The 18,086-nt window shown below is 40.1% G+C and overlaps 1 protein-coding gene across 1 annotated transcript in view; it reads left to right on the plus strand.

Annotated features, from left to right (window-relative positions):
* Positions 1-247: 247 nt before the first annotated feature.
* TRPA1 (transient receptor potential cation channel subfamily A member 1) overlaps positions 248-18,086 on the plus strand; it is a 60,673-nt gene continuing 42,834 nt past the window's right edge. The window contains exons 1-4 of the mRNA XM_032759581.1: positions 248-532; positions 3,954-4,110; positions 6,639-6,814; positions 16,660-16,767. Of these exons, the coding sequence (XP_032615472.1) occupies positions 422-532; positions 3,954-4,110; positions 6,639-6,814; positions 16,660-16,767 (552 nt within the window). The 5' untranslated portion in view covers positions 248-421. The remainder of the gene's footprint in view (positions 533-3,953; positions 4,111-6,638; positions 6,815-16,659; positions 16,768-18,086) is intronic.

Consider the following 18,086-nt stretch of genomic DNA (forward strand, 5'->3'; position numbering starts at 1 on the left):
GGCTCTTAGTTTGTTTATTATAACAAATTCCCTGCATCCACCCCGACCTGACACGCTTGACTCTGTCAGTGAGCTGCTGCAGCTGCAGGACAGCGGGACGGGCGAGTCACTTTGTCCCTGAAGGGGCGAGTCCAAGGCAGACGCGGCGCCGCCGGCCTCTTTGCGAAGGAGGTCTGCGTTTCTACCTCCTCTCCGCGCCCCGCCTGCTTCCTGCACTACAAAAGTAGCGCGGGCCTGAGAACTCCTTCCGGAAGTTCTCCAGGACTCCCGCAGAGCGACTTTCTCGCTGCCTGTGAGCTGCAGCGCGGGAGAGCTCGGGCTCGCGCGGACCCCGGGCCTGGCGGGCTGACAGCGCTCTCTCGCCCCAGGTGCCTGCGAGCGTGGTGAGCAGCTGCACCAGGTGGCGTCCGGGGCGGGGTCCATGAAGCGCAGCCTGAGGAAGATGTGGCGCCCTGGAGAAAAGAAGGAGCCCCAGGGCGTTGTCTATAAGGATGTGCCGGACGACACGGAGGATTGCAAGGAATCGCTTAAGGTACTCTGGGGGCTCGCGGGTCTGGAGGGTTTCCGACGTGCGGGCGGGGGTCGGCTGGAGGTTTCCTTGCGGGCAGCCCTTGGTTTGGAGAAAGCATGGGGGTTGCAAGCTTTGGGGTGTGTGCACAATCCAGTGACCCTACTAATGACGCGCTTACACAGCGCCTGCTTTGTCTACTTTGTTTGCTTGTTTGTCCAACCGAATTCTTGCTCCTGGACGGGCAACTGCAGTCCAGGGAAACCTACTCAAAAAGTACTTGTATCATCTGGCACAAGATCGGGCAGCTGCCTAAAATCAGGACAATTTGGAATGTGTGCCGTTTCACCTGGACCTTTCCGTAGATTTTGTTTAGAACCAAATAGCCGAATGATTGTATCTGGTAGTGGTTGGATAACTATTTAAGAGTTTTGGGGGTTGAGAAGCCTTCTGGTCTAACAGAGTGAAATAGATAAACCAATTATCTGCACATAAAGCGTTGCAGAAAATGTCCCCAATAAAACGGAGGCAGGAGTGGCAAATTCCTTCTCCAGGGGGTAGGGGCTTCAGGAAACGCTGTGGGGGAGGTGACCTTTTGAAGATGGGTGGGTGACCTGAGGCTCTAGGATGGGCACTTCTATTACTTATGCAGTTCTCGGACCTAAAGGCAGCACTAGCTACTACCTGATGGCGTAGTCTAAGGGATAAAGGCTGTTGGGGGCTCAGAACCCACCACGGGATTTCATCAGATTCCCTGCAGGAGAAAGGGGCTCTTTTAAAATGTTGAGACATCATTAAAAAGGTCTCTCCAAACCCTCATCACAAATCTCTTTCGACGGTGGAACCATGTTAACAGTTTCTTAAGTATTTTCCAGGTTAAAAAAAAATACTTACACAAAAACACACATGCTAATAGATCTTGTTTTATTTGCAAAGAACTCACAGATTTCCACTCTGATTTACTCACAAAATGTATTTTTGAATACATTTCAAATTGGCACTTGTAGATTTACCTCACTGTTTTTACCAGCTTCCTAATATTCCACTGTATGACTAGATCATGATTTATTTAACCAGTCTTGCAGTGATGGACACTTAAGGTGTTTTGCGTTTGTTTTGTTTTGCTGTCACACATGTGACAGAGTATGTCTGTGAGTGTAGATGTAGCTTCTTTGTCTGTCTGTCCCTTGGTACCTTTATGGATATGTCTGTATGTCAAAGTCCTAGCAGGGTCAAGAGGTATGTACAGCTTTAATTTTGGTAGAAATTGACAAATTGCTCTCTAAGCAGGTTGCAGGAATTGGCACTATTGCCAATTGTGTGTGTGAGTCAGGCATGTATAGTTAATCACACACACCAATTAGCCAGGCCTCCCAAAGTGAGTCTGTTGACATGTCCAGTTTGGCCACAGACATTTTTTGTCCTTCTTAATGTTAGCATGATAACTGTGGTCTTTTGGTTTACTCCAGAGAACTGAGTCATGAATAGCTTTCAACCACTGGAATAGTATCTTTACAATTAATATGATACAGGAAGAAATTTTAAATTTCTAAAATCACCCATGTGGTTTTATTTTCTAGAGATATTTGCTGAAGGATTTCTTAGCAGCGAGTCTGAAAATTGTTTGTCTTCATGTTTCTAATAGTCTTTATTTAGATTTATCACCTAAGTAGAGCAACTTATGTTTTTTAAGCCTTTTAGAAGCTACATAGAGTTTGTAGATTGAAGGATTATATATTTTATTTCATTAACTGTGGTAGTTCCATATCATTTTGTAAAAATCTCATGTTGGACCCATGACAAAGAAACATATATAACACTGTGAAGGGTTTTTTAACCTCTAGAGGGTTTTTGGTGGTTTCCTAATTTAAAAGAAAAGCTATATAACATATTTTCTCCAGCACATACACAGTATCTCAGGAACACTAACAAAACTGAAGGATCATAGAAAACTTACAATGTGGAAAAAGAACCATTGGACTGATGCTTTTAGCCTTTTCCAATTATTTTCTTTCAAGATAGTGAATAGTTTAGCATTTGACTTTCCATTTGTAATCTCTCACCTTAGTTTCCAACCTTTTGGCCCCGTTGCTACTTATATGTATTTCATTAAAGCAACCTAAAACAGATGTATTTGATATCTCTGTTTTAAAGGGTTTAGTTAGAATTAGCTTATCTAAAAGTGATCTAGTCTATTATGTTCTGAATCTAATCATATAGTTCAGATTCCAAAGGAATCTGAAGTGACCCTGTGACAACAAGAAACTACATTAAATGAATATATATTTAGTCTAAATGGCATCCTTGGCTTACTTTCAGAACTTTAAAAAATATCTTCAAAGCCTGACAACGTCAGGTACTGATTGAGATGATCTAATACATCTGATATGCTCATGTAAAGTATTTAGATGCTGTTTTGTCATTGTGAATTCAATAGTGCCTTGTGAGCATCTGAACCTAGTACTCCCTCTAAAGAGTGTGGAATTGGGTTTGTGCTGACAGCACATCACTGAACAGACATCCTAAACTGCTCTTTCCAGCACTAGGGAGTGGGCAGCATAATCCCTTTATTACGCAAAGAGCATATCAAATTCAACTACCAAAATGCTTCCAAATAGATTTAGGCCAACACTTTCTTTGATAGGATGAGACATGGAAAAAGACCCTATTTCTGCAAGAAGCGCATTTTAAATTTATTACTGAATATGTGTAAATTTGGAAGTGGTTGGATGCTTATTGTCATATCCTGTAGTCACTAAAGTTATATGTAGCTTATATGGAATTGAATTTTTTTTAGTTAAAAAGTAACACATCTCAACTTAAGAGACTACCATAGAAGAGTGACTTGTTAGGTACTATTCTGTAATAACAGAAGCAAAAACTAAAGTTCAAAATTTTAAGAAATTAAGTTTTATTATTCCAACCTGACCTTTGCTGAATAAATCCTAATATTCTAAATCCTTTCTTAGTTATATTAAGGATACATTAAATACCTTAATACTTCATTTTCATTGATAGCTTTTCTTTTCAGTAGTGAGAAATGCTCTAGTTATCTTTAAAATAACAAACTGGAGTTTGGACATATATTATCATGTGGCATATGTGACTAGTTATGGTCAATGGTGGAATTAAAGCAAGTATCTGAATCATTTGTTTGGGGAAGATTTCTGCATTTCCTTCTCAATGAGGAAGAATGGCCTTTATTTCTAAGCATATATGAACGAGTTCATGACAAAAAAATTTATTTCATATATTGATCAATCTTGGGGCATTTTCTCAAACCTTCTTTGTGTCTGTAAACATTTTGTGTTTTTCAAGAAAAATATTTACCTCATTATAAGCATGATAGTTTTGGATAATAATAAGTTCTTTCAGGCTATAAAATGATTATAGTCATAAGTTTTACGTATGCTTGTTTGGTATAACAGTGTTCAAATACCTCTAGGTGGTTTTTGAAGGAAGTGCGTATGGATTACAAAACGTTAATAAGCAAAAGAAATTAAAAAGATGTGACGATATGGACACCTTCTTCTTGCATTATGCTGCAGCAGAAGGCCAAATTGAGCTAATGGAGAAGATCACCAGAGATTCCTCTTTGGAAGGTAACAAAATATTACAATGCATCTTCCAGAAATCATTCATCCCATTCAATTAACTAGAAAGAATGGAATGAAGTGATTTTTAAGAGTAATTAGTGCCAATTATAAAGAGCCTATATATTTCACTTAGAATTGTGGGTTTTCCTACACACCAGCACTCCTAAACTTCTTCTAATGAAATACTGCAAAGCATATTACAGAGATCTAGGACACCCCACAACAGGCACAGACTTCATTTGAATTTTTAGATAGATTGTAAGAAAGCATGTACATTTTATGTACTCTTTAATACTATTTCCATTGAGGTTATTTTACATTTAAATTGTCATCATTAAATACAATTGACACCTCAAGAAGGTGTACCATACTCCCACAGTGATGTTTTCCAGATGCCAGCCTTGTACACTCTACCTTGTTTAAGAAATTCAACTGCAGACAATGAAGGAGGTGGATGCCACAGAGATGAAGGCAGTGAAGTGGTGTGATAAGACCTTTGCTATATAAGATAATTCTGTCAATATTGTGGAAGATGGATTAGAAGTGGAAGCCAAGCTAAAGAGCTATTTTGGTAGTAAAGAGAGGATAAGAGTTCACCAGGGTTGTGAGGCTACAAAAAGGAGACAGGGAGAGGTTCAAGAGCTATTGGTGTGTAAAGTCAATAGCGCTCGACAGCAGAATAAATGGGAAGAGAATGGGGCAGGGAGTTAGAACTGACTTTGAAATTCTTGAATTTAGGAGATTAAGCTAATAATATAATCATCTGCCAAAAGGAGGAATATGAGAAAACAGAAAGGAAGTGAGTGCGAAGGTGTGAGATTTGGTCACAGTGAGTTTGAAAGGCCCAGGGGACATCCACTTGGAAATATCCAGCACACAACAGAAATGTAGAAGGAAAGGGGCTGCCTACAGGAGCATGATTGCATAGGAAGTCACTGAGACAGTGGCAATGTGTGAAAATCCTTTAGGGGATCACAAAATTGCTAGCAAAGGTAGCTAAGAATAGAGTACCAACATCAAGAGACAGATGGCAGAGGAAAAGCCAGAAAAAGATGAAGATAGTGAAAATACACATGCCATGGGTGAAGTTATGGGGACAGAAGAGTTAGAAGGAGCCCTTGCCACAAAGAGATCAAGTAGGAAGGAGATCACGATAAAGCCCCTACATTAGAAGGGTCCAGTGACCTCTATAAAAATAAAAATGATTTCTGAAAAGTGATGAGGATAAAGGCCAAATTCAAGTTATTTAATTAGTGAATGGGAGTTCCTAAGTATAGATCCTTGTTTAAGTTTGGCACCAAATGGAATGATGAATGGAGTGATTCTTCTTGATCAGACAGAACGGTCAAGAGATGTGTGTGTGTGGATGTGTACATGCATGTGTGTGTGTGTTGTTTAGAATGAAACACTTAGACGAATGAAAGGAAATAGTGGAGAGACACATTTGAAAAAGGAGAGAAACAGAAAACATGGCTATATCGTTCCAAGTACCATGTACCATACATGGTCTCCAAATCATATTTATGAGCAAATACTTTTTCTCCTTTCCTGGACATAAAGATATACTGCCACCAATTTACAAGGTTGATAAAGCAGACAGCCATGTCTATTTTAGAATAGCTATAGGACTTTCCAGGATGCAAAGACATATTACATATATGCTGAGCTCACGGGGTACATAGTACCATATATGCTATTGTAGAAATATGTGGAAACCACTTGTGGCATCAGGGGCTCAAGCTCAAATTCTAGTCTTGTGGTTTGTTAGTGGTGTGTCTTTTTTCTCATTAACACTTTTTGAACCATTGCTACAGGCCAGGCACTCTGCTGTGATCTTTAGAGACATGATTTAGTATTATTGTCCCAGTAACATTGCAACATCGCAAGGTCTCTCTCTCTCTCTCTCTCTCTCTCTCGTTCTCTCTCTCTCTCTCTCTCTCTCTCCCCCTGTGTGTGTGTGTAGGTATATGAATATACTTTTTTTTATTTTTTTTTTACTAAGTTTGAATACAAGAAAACTGAGGTTCAGAGAAGTATGGTAACTTTCATACTTCCTTACTAGCTCTGTGATGTTGGCAAGAATTTTAACCTCTCTGGACCTCAACATCTTCCTCTTCTGAAAATTTGTCATGGTGTTACTTTGCAGGCTATTGGAGGCTTGAATGAAATAATGGTCATGTGAACTTAGCAGAGTGCCTGGGACATAGTTCTTGCTTTTATATAATCCCAATATTTTATTACAGTCCCAAAACTCATGTAGATAAAAACATATAGCAATAGGAGGATCTATTTCTTATTAATGCTACCTATAGAAATTTAACTCAATTCATAAAGTCAGTCTCATGCTTCTATATATCCCCCCTAGGTGCCCATTAAATGTTTCGTTAGAACTGAAGCTGTGTTTTTAGTTTCCATAAAAAGATGCAGCTGATTTCATTTGCACTTGGCACTGAGTTTTATAGTGGATAGGCACTCAGGATGTGTTGAATACAGTCTAAGCAAAATTTAATCCATATTTTGGTTTATTTTTCTAGTGCTGCATGAAATGGATGATTATGGAAATACCCCCCTGCATTGTGCTGTAGAAAAAAACCAAATTGAAAGCGTTAAGTTTCTTCTCAGCAGAGGAGCAAACCCAAACCTCCGAAACTTCAACATGATGGCGCCTCTCCACATAGCTGTGCAGGGCATGAACAATGAGGTGATGAAGGTAAGGCTACTGGCCGGCTCCAAAGGGCCTGACCAGCGGCGCAGGTGCTGGGACCCAGAACCAGCTCTCTCTGCTTGCACCAGGATGAGCACCTTCTAAGCTTCCATGGCAAACAAAATGCAATTATTACATTTGCTTTACTTCTCACTAACTAATGATGATGATGATGATTAGTTTTGACTTTATTGAATAGTTCTTATTTACCGGGCATTTTCGTAAGAGCTTTGTGTGTGTTTGTTTATTAAATTCTCATCTAAGCAAACCCACTATGAAGTAATCCTACTAGTATTCTTATTTCATAGCTGAGTACACTGAGGTGCCAAAAGAATTTGAATAACTTGCCTAATATCACACCACAAGTAAAGTGCAAGACTAAGGAATTTTGTTTTCATCTTTATGTTTTCAGGTTTGGGCTTTATCACTTTTACCTGACTGATTTAATGGCTAAAAGGAGGAAGGTAATGAGAGACTCAGTGAAAACAGAAAACATAATTATGATACGCTATTTTTGTTAGAATGGATGGCCTGTCAGACAGATTAGTTAGCAGAAGACATAAGGATACCACTGGGAAATATCTTATTGGTTTTCAAGGTGTAAGAGTAAGTTCGGTCAAATAGAGGAAACCCTGGAAAATTGCTAAAGGGTAAGAATTAGGCCATGATTTTTAAACTACTTCTCAGAGTCTTTCAAACACCCGAGAACACAAACATGCTTAAAGGATGAAGAATGCAATTTACAAATGGAGCATGTTCCAGAAGTTCATTTCTAAGGTAGGCTATTTGGAACTTATAGTAAGTTTTCTGGTAGAAACAATATCCAAAGAGTTCCATGAGTTTCAGGCTCCCTTTAGCCCAAAAAACTTTCTCTCAGCCCTCTGAGACTTTGGCTCCTTTAAGTCTGGCATAAAAGGTGTGAGAGGAGCCACTTTCTGCTTTCCTACTGTACCTTGTATGTGGCTCTATTAAAATTCTTAACACGTGATATCGGAATCAAATGTTCATGTGCTTTTCTTCCCCACTGGCTAATTATCCTCGAGGGAGGAGGTGTGTCTTACTAATTCAAGTATTTCTTACTCCTCAGCATTGTGCTGGTAAATGATGGCTGTTGAATGAATGAATGAATGAATGAATGAATGAGTAAATGGGAGTTCTGGCTGACTGAGAAGGGGAGAGCTGAAGTCTCAGTACCTATGAGATGAGTCAGGGTGGCTCCCTGAAGAGGTTACTAGAAAGTCCTCTGACAACAGACAGAAGCCGCGTCCAGTGAGAAGGAAAGGACGGCCGCTATAGCCCTATCGGCTGCTACAACACCAAAACGTATCCACCTAACTGGCTGACACTACACCTTGGTCTTTCCGGGTCCTTGCACGCTTCGGTCCAACTCCTGCAGAGCTGAGCCCGAGGGGAATCCGGAAGGGACACGCTGAACAGGGTTCAATCCAGGGTGGAGCCAAGATGGCCGAATAGGAACAGCTCCGGTCTCCAGCTCCCAGCCCCAGCGACACAGAAGACGGATGATTTCTGCATTTCTGCTTGAGGTACCGGTTTCATCTCACTAGGGAGTGCCTAACAGTGGGTGCAGGACAGTCGGTGAAGCGCACTGTGCGCGAGCCGAAGCAGGGCGAGGCATTACCTCACTCGGGAAGCGCAAGGGGTCAGGGAGTTCCCTTTCCTAGTCAAAGAAAGGGGAAACAGACGGCACCTGGAATATCGGGTCAGTCCCACCCCAATACTGCGCTTTTCCAACGGGCCTGGAAAACGGCACACTAGGAGATTGTGTCCCGCACCTGGCTCGGAGGGTCCTATGCCCACGGAGTCTCGCTGATTGCTAGCACAGCAGTCTGAGATCAAGCTGCAAGGCGGCAGCGAGGCTGGGGGAGGGGCGCCCGCCATTGCCCAGGCTTGCTTAGGTAAACAAAGCAGCCAGGAAGCTCGAACTGGGTGGAGCCCACCACAGCTCAAGGAGGCCTGCCTGCCTCTATAGGCTCCACCTCTGGGGGCAGGGCACAGACAAACAAAAACTCAGCAAGAACCTCCACAGACTTAAAGGTCCCTGTCTGACTGACAGCTTTGAAGAGAGTAGTGGTTCTCCCAGCACGCAGCTGGAGATCTGAGAACGGACAGACTGCCTCCTAAAGTGGGTCCCTCACCCCTGAGCAGCCTAACTGGGAGGCACCCCCTCAGTAGGGACAGACTGACACCTCATTCAACCGGGTACTCCTCTGAGACAAAACTTTCAGAGGAACTATCAGACAGCTGAATTTGTGGTCTCACGAAAATCCGCTGTTCTGCAGCCACCGCTGCTGACACCCAGCCAAACAGGGTCTGGAGTGGACCTCTAGTAAACTCCAACAGACCTGCAGCTGAGGGTCCTGTCTGGTAGAAGGAAAACTAACAAACAGAAAGGACATCCACACCAAAAACCCATCTGTACATCACCATCATCAAAGACCAAAAGTAGATAAAACCACAAAGATGCGGAAAAAACAGAACAAAAAAACCGGAAACTCTAAAAAACAGAGCACCTCTCCTCCTCCAAAGGAACGCAGTTCCTCACCAGCAACGGAACAAAGCTGGATGGAGGATGACTTTGATGAGTTGAGAGAAGAAGGCTTCAGACGATCAAACTACTCTGAGCTACGAGAGGAAATTCAAAACAATAGCAAAGAAGTTAAAAACTTTGAAAAAATATTAGAAGAATGGATAACTAGAATAACCAATGGAGAGAAGGGCTTAAAGGAGCTGATGGAGCTGAAAGCCAAGTTTCGAGAACTACGCGAAGATTGCAGAAGCCTCAGTAACAGATGCGATCAACTGTAAGAAAGGGTATCGCTGATGGAAGATGAAATGAATGAAATGAAGAGAGAAGGGAAGTTTAGAGAAAAAAGAATAAAAAGAAATGAACAAAGCCTCCGAGAAATTTGGGACTATGTGAAAAGACCAAACCTACGTCTGATTGGTGTACCTGAAAATGATGGGGAGAATGGAACCAAGTTGGAAAACACTCTGCAAGATATTATCCAGGAGAACTTCCCCAATCTAGCAAGGCAGGCCAGCATTCAGATTCAGGAAATACAGAGAACGCCACAAAGATACTCCTCGAGAAGGGCAACTCCAAGACACATAATTGTCAGATTCACCAAAGTTGAAATGAAGGAAAAAATGTTAAGGGCAGCCAGAGAGAAAGGTCGGGTTACCCACAAAGGGAAGCCCATCAGACTAACAGCTGATCTCTCAGCAGAAACTCTACAAGCCAGAAGAGAGTGGGGGCCGATATTCAACATTCTTAAAGAAAAGAATTTTCAACCCAGAATTTGCTATCCCGCCAAACTAAGCTTCATAAGTGAAGGAGAAATAAAATACTTTACAGACAAGCAAACGCTGAGTGATTTTGTCACCACCAGGCCTGCCCTAAAAGAGCTCCTGAAGGAAGCACTAAACATGGAAAGGAACAACCGGTACCAGCCACTGCAAAAACATGCCAAATTGTAAAGACCATCGAGGCTAGGAAGAAACAATAGCAACTAACGAGCAAAATAACCAACTAACATCATAATGACAGGATCAGATTCACACATAACAATATTAACGTTAAATGTAAATGGGCTAAATGCTCCAATCAAAAGACACAGACTGGCAAACTGGATAAGGAGTCAGGACCCATCAGTGTGCTGTATTCAGGAAACCCATCTCACGTGCAGAGACACACATAGACTCAAAATAAAGGGATGGAGGAAGATCTATCAAGCAACTGGAAAACAAAAAAAGGCAGGGGTTGCAATCCTAGTCTCTGATAAAATAGACTTTAAACCAACAAAGATCAAAAGAGACAAAGAAGGCCATTACATAATGGTAAAGGGATCAATTCAACAAGAAGAGCTAACTATCCTAAATATATATGCACCCAACACAGGAGCACCCAGATTCATAAAGCAAGTCCTCAGTGACCTACAAAGGGACTTAAACTCCCACACAATAATAATGGGAGATTTTAACACCCCACTGTCAACATTAGACAGATCAACGAGACAGAAAGTTAACAAGGATATCCAGGAATTGAACTCAGCTCTACATAAAGTGGACCTAATAGACATCTACAGAACTCTCCACCCCAAGTCAACAGAATATACATTTTTTTCAGCACCACACCACACCTATTCCAAAATTGACCACATAGTTGGAAGTAAAGCTCTCCTCAGCAAATGTAAAAGAACAGAAATTATAACAAACTGTCTCTCAGACCACAGTGCAATCAAACTAGAACTCAGGATTAAGAAATTCACTCAAAACCGCTCAACTACATGGAAACTGAACAACCTGCTCCTGAATGACTATTGGGTACATAATGAAATGAAGGCAGAAATAAAGATGTTCTTTGAAACCAACGAGAACAAAGATACAACATACCAGAATCTCTGGGACACATTCAAAGCAGTGTGTAGAGGGAAATTTATAGCACTAAATGCCCACAAGAGAAAGCAGGAAAGATCCAAAATTGACACCCTAACGTCACAATTAAAAGAACTAGAAAAGCAAGAGCAAACACATTCAAAAGCTAGCAGAAGGCTAGAAATAACTAAAATCAGAGCAGAACTGAAGGAAATAGAGACACAAAAAACCCTTCAAAAAATTAATGAATCCAGCAGCTGGTTTTTTGAAAAGATCAACAAAATTGATGGACCGCTAGCAAGACTAATAAAGAAGAAAAGAGAGAAGAATCAAATAGATGCAATAAAAAACGAAAAAGGGGATATCACCACCGATCCCACAGAAATACAATCTACCATCAGAGAATACTACAAACACCTCTATGCAAATAAACTAGAAAATCTAGAAGAAATGGATAAATTCCTTGACAAATACACCCTCCCAAGACTAAACCAGGAAGAAGTTGAATCTCTGAATAGACCAATAACAGGTTCTGAAATTGTGGCAATAATCAATAGCTTACCAACCAAAAAGAGTCCAGGACCTGATGGATTCACAGCTGAATTCTACCAGAGGTACAAGGAGGAACTGGTACCATTCCTTCTGAAACTATTCCAATCGATAGAAAAAGAGGGAATCCTCCCTAACACATTTTATGAAGCCAGCATCGTCCTGATACCAAAACCTGGCAGAGACATAACCAAAAAAGAGAATTTCAGACCAATATCCTTGATGAACATTGATGCAAAAATCCTCAATAAAATACTGGCAAACCGAATCCAGCAGCACATCAAAAAGCTTATCCACCATGATCAAGTGGGCTTCATCCCTGGGATGCAAGGCTGGTTCAACATACGCAAATCAATAAATGTAATCCAGCATATAAACAGAACCAAAGACAAAAACCACATGATTATCTCAATAGATGCAGAAAAGGCCTTTGACAAAATTCAACAACCCTTCATGCTAAAAACTCTCAATAAATTAGGTATTGATGGGACGTATCTCAAGATAATAAGAGCTATCTATGACAAACCCACAGCCAATATCATACTGAATGGGCAAAAACTGGAAGCATTCCCTCTGAAAACTGGCACAAGACAGGGATGCCCTCTCTCACCGCTCCTATTCAACATAGTGCTGGAAGTTCTGGCCAGAGCAATCAGGCAGGAGAAGGAAATAAAGGGTATTCAACTAGGAAAAGAGGAAGTCAAATTGTCCCTGTTTGCAGATGACATGATTGTATATCTAGAAAACCCCATTGTCTCAGCCCAAAATCTCCTTAAGCTGATTAGCAACTTCAGCAAAGTCTCAGGATACAAAATTAATGTACAAAAATCACAAGCATTCTTGTACACCAATAACAGACAAACAGAGAGCCAAATCATGAGTGAACTCCCATTCACAATTGCTTCAAAGAGAATAAAATACCTAGGAATCCAACTTACAAGGGATGTGAAGGACCTCTTCAAGGAGAACTACAAACCACTGCTCAATGAAATAAAAGAGGATACAAACAAATGGAAGAACATTCCATGCTCATGGGTTGGAAGAATCAATATCGTGAAAATGGCCATACTGCCCAAGGTCATTTATAGATTCAATGCCATCCCCATCAAGCTACCAATGACTTTCTTCACAGAATTGGAAAAAACTACTTTAAAGTTCATATGGAACCCAAAAAGAGCCCGCATCGCCAAGTGAATCCTAAGCCAAAAGAACAAAGCTGGAGGCATCACGCTACCTGACTTTAAACTATACTACAAGGCTACAGTAACCAAAACAGCATGGTACTGGTACCACAACAGAGACATAGATCAATGGAACAGAACAGAGCCCTCAGAAATGATGCCGCATAGCTACAACTATCTGATCTTTGACAAACCTGACAAAAACAAGAAATGGGGAAAGGATTCCCTATTTAATAAATGGTGCTGGGAAAACTGGCTAGCCATATGTAGAAAGCTGAAACTGGATCCCTTCCTTACACCTTATACAAAAATTAATTCAAGATGGATTAAAGACTTATATGTTAGACCTAAAACCATTAAAATCCTACAAGAAAACCTAGGCAATACCATTCAGGCCATAGGCGTGGGCAAGGACTTCATGTCTAAAACACCAAAAGCAATGGCAACAAAAGCCAAAATCGACAAATGGGATCTCATTAAACTAAAGAGCTTCTGCACAGCAAAAGAAACTATCATCAGAGTGAACAGGCAACCTACAGAATGGGAGAAAATTTTTGCAACCTACTCATCTGACAAAGGGCTAATATCCAGAATCTACAATGAACTCAAACAAATTTACAAGAAAAAAACAAACAACCCCATCAAAAAGTGGGCAAAGGACATGAACAGACACTTCTCAAAAGAAGACATTTATGCAGCCAGAAAACACATGAAGAAATGCTCATCATCACTGGCCATCAGAGAAATGCAAATCAAAACCACAGTGAGATACCATCTCACACCAGTTAGAATGGCCATCATTAAAAAATCAGGAAACAACAGGTGCTGGAGAGGATGTGGAGAAATAGGAACACTTTTACACTGTTGGTGGGACTGTAAACTAGTTCAACCATTGTGGAAGTCAGTGTGGCGATTCCTCAGGGATCTAGAACTAGAAATACCATTTGACCCAGCCATCCCATTACTGGGTATATACCCAAAGGAGTATAAATCATGCTGCTATAAAGACACATGCACACGTATGTTTATTGCGGCACTATTCACAATAGCAAAGACTTGGAACCAACCCAAATGTCCAACAACGATAGACTGGATTAAGAAAATGTGGCACATATACACCATGGAATACTATGCAGCCATAAAAAATGATGAGTTCGTGTCCTTTGTAGGGACATGGATGAAACTGGAAAACATCATTCTCAGTAAACTATCGCAAGGACAAAAAACCAAACACCGCATGTTCTCACTCATAGGTGGGAATTGAACAATGAGAACTCATGGACACAGGAAAGGGAACATCACACTCCGGGGACTGTTGTGGGGTGGGGGGAAGGGGGAGGGACAGCATTAGGAGATACACCTAATGCTAAATGACGAGTTAATGGGTGCAGGAAATCAACATGGCACATGGATACATATGTAACAAACCTGCACATTGTGCACATGTACCCTAAAACCCTAAAGTATAATAAAAAAAAAAAAAAAAGAAAGTCCTCTGACAACAAACTGTTATTTTTTTATTCATTATTCATGAGCCAAGTGCTATTTCTATATCATCTGTGTTGGGCCACTAGTGACTGCAGGGACTCCCGCAGAGATATCAAATATTTCCTCATGGAGCTCTGTGCTCCCTCTGAAGGCTCTTTTCAAGAACACATGCCTATTAACTTAATATTGGCCGTGAAAGTGTGGTTTGGGAATTGAAGGCTGGTAACTGTTGAAAGACTATTGTTAATTAGAAAGCAGAAATCTCCAGACCAACAAATACAGAAAGGTAGGTATCACATAGAAATAGAAAATAAAGCTCCTAACTGATTGATAAACTCAGTGATGGACATGAAACAAATTTTCCTAGTGACACCAGAACAAGCAGAAAAATAGAGTTATAAGTAAAATGGGCTCTCCTTTACTTGGGCTTACCAGCCACAACTATGTGTAAAAATATTTTCAGACTCCTCTGGTTCACCAGAGATGACCGGAATAGAAGGAAGAGAAGGTGTTTTGGAATGTCTCCCTTCATGCTTGCAAACAGCAATCCTCTCTACCTGCCTCTTCCAGTTATGCCCATGGTCCAGCCTGTACCCACCCAGCCCCTGCCAGTTTAGAAGCTGCTCCATTGGCTGCTCCACTGACCTTCCCTCAAATCTTCCCCTGCTGCCTATAATGTTTGTAAAATAAAAAACTGTCATCCACTCATCACTTCAAGTTCTTGCACAATGATGTATGGTATGCATAATATTCCCTGGGACACACTGGCCTGGGGATTAAGGGGTGGTTTTGTTTCTCAGTAGCCTGCAGACCTTAGTCCTTGGGGCTTTAATTCAAAGTATCCAGTTGTTTGACCCTTCCATGAGGCTTCAGATTCTCAACCAAGGGACCTGTGGAGGGCTCACCTCCAAACCTTCCAGACTTGCCTTGTCATGACTGAATTTGTAGTAGGTGCACAGTTTAGTTGCTCTCTCTGGGATCCCTGCCACATATAATTTAACACAGCTATACATTTATGATCTATGATTCTAAGAGGGCAAAGAGAGAAAAGCCTCTTCTTGTAGACTTTGGCAGGCTATTTTCCATGTGAATCTAGAGTTTCTTAAGAACAGAATGCGAAGATGCCTAAAGTCCATGGAAGGAATCTTATGTTCTCATTTCCCTTAATCCATCAATCTTTTCTCCACCTATTCTTATGTACTAAAATCTGAGTTTAATTTTCTTTTATGAGCAGAGCCAATTAATAAACCTATTCATTTGCTGACACTCATGAGGGATGCGTTCTGTTACCAAGAGGCTCCAGTAGGAGGTTGCATGCTTTTTTCAAAGAAGTCAAGGTTTTTAAGAAACAGCTGATTTAATAAATTCTTTTAACATTATTTAATTTTAAGGACATGTCATCATTTATCGTAGTCTTTCTGCAAGAGGAAAAGCCTCCAGTAGGCCAATTCAAAGATTTGATGAGACATTTATATGAGACAATTTTGTTACATTGAATATAAAAGAAAGACTAGTCAAAGACCTACAGATGCTTGGGCAGTAATCAGATGGCAGTCAACCAGGTGAGGAGGTAACAGGTCTTCAATGAAATTCCATCAGAAAAATTACTTGATCATTTTATCAGGATGCTAATTTCTTACATTGTAGAGAAGGTTTCCATTCCAGGCCAAGTTTGAATTAATTGGGTTACACCACACAAAACTCTGAAGAGAATAGCGTGTCCACTGACATGTCCCAAAATTCTTGCAATCCAGGTAAAAGAAAAATAACTGGAAGAGAAAAAAAATTCCCTCCTGCCTTTCTCCCTCCCTCCTTTCTTTTTTTTTTTTTATTTTCTTTCTTCCCTACCTCTCTTCCCCTCCACCATGAACACTTTCTAATGGCTCCACAAGTTTGTTTTCCTGAAAATGTTAGTTAACATAACTTCACTTAATACAAGTTGGAAGTGTTAAGTGAAGCTATGATAACTAGTATCTATAATTCTTATTTTATTTATAATTCCAGAACTCAATATTGCTTTGATTGTTGTGACGTTGAAATCATGATTATTTCATCTAATGGGGAAATTAATTAGTACCCACAATGTGCAAGATTTTGTGCCAGATTGTGTGAGAGAAGGATGAATAGAAGATAAACAGACATGGCCCCTGGCATTTGAAAACTTAAACTCTAGTGGAAGGCAAGTACCTTATTTGGAAATCTGCAAAAATTTTGACAATTATTCTCCCCTTTTTTTAGGTCTTGCTTGAGCATAGAACTATTGATGTTAATTTGGAAGGAGAAAATGGAAACACAGCTGTGATCATTGCATGCACCACAAATAATAGCGAAGCATTGCAGATTTTGGTTTGTATATTTGTCATATCTGTCTGCTTTCTTTATCTTTTCATGAATACAACATGGATTATTATTATTTACAAAAGCTCTTAAGTTTTTCTCCTTAGAAAAATATAAAATACAGAAACTAGGTCAGAAAAAAAGTTGTTCTATGTGTTTTTGTGTATGTACTCCCCCCTTAAGAGGATCTGAGATTGCTTATGGAAGACTAATAGTAAAGCAGTAAAGAAAATTATGAGAAAATCGAAGTGAAAAGAAAATACAGGCAGGAAAAGTTGAGATGAAGCTGGTGGTCAGGCTAGAATGCAAAATACAAAGTATAATGGCCTGGATGTTATAAAGATGGATCAAATGTATGATTCTGAGCTTCTGAATAGTCAAAGGAAAGATGAATATAGTCAGTTGCAGACTTACTGGGCCCATAAGAGAAAAGTCAAAGGAAACACAGCTCCCAAGACCTGAAGAAATTATTGTCCTTGGGTCTCAAAAACAGAGCCCTGCATGATGTAATGAAAAAGGTTCTTAGCCACACGCCTGAGAGTAGAGCTAGCCTTGTCTCTGGTGAGGCTTCCTGGCATGGTCCAGTGAAGTGATGGAGATGCTTGTCTGCATGACTTCCTCCTGCTTCTGGCAGTGCTCCATCTGAGCGTGCTGTTAGAATGCTGGCAAATAGACTTTTTTTTTTCAAATATTCCTTAGTTACTTGTATAATATCTAGGCCAGCATCTGTATTTTTGCCACTTGATTTTGCCTCTTCACCATCTCAGAGAATAAGAAAATGCAATTAAATAATTTAAAAATATTTACCTAATGTTTAAATGTGCCATACAATATGTTTTAGCACCTTTACTAGATGAGCTTAGAGACAGGTACATACTCTAAGCTGTCATGATTGGACCACAAAGAGAATACATGATAAAGAGAATAAAAATAAGTTAACTAACACTCAAACCAAGAATTTAGGAAAAGAGCCTTAAATTAACCACAAGAAAATTGGAATAAAGAAAAGTATTGTTGAAAATACTACAGAAAACAATATATTTTTAAAGTCTGGTTTCCTTGCAAGTTTAATTTATGTGTATACTGTATGATAATGTTCAAAAAAGCTTTTACTTAACAATATTCTTTAATAATATGATTTTACAAAGTACATCTTCAATTTCTGGACTCTACATATATATATTATATACATATAATTTCTGGACTATTATGTATAGAGTAAACTGATACTACCTCTAAAAGCTGAGATTACAGGTGGAATTGGCTTCTTCACACTTTTCTACTTTTTCAAAATAATTTTTTGTAGTAATTAGAGGTACTTAAAACTG

The sequence above is a fragment of the Hylobates moloch genome, unplaced genomic scaffold (genome assembly GCF_009828535.3).
Source record: "Hylobates moloch isolate HMO894 unplaced genomic scaffold, HMol_V3 SCAFFOLD_9, whole genome shotgun sequence".
Lineage (NCBI taxonomy): Eukaryota > Metazoa > Chordata > Mammalia > Primates > Hylobatidae > Hylobates > Hylobates moloch.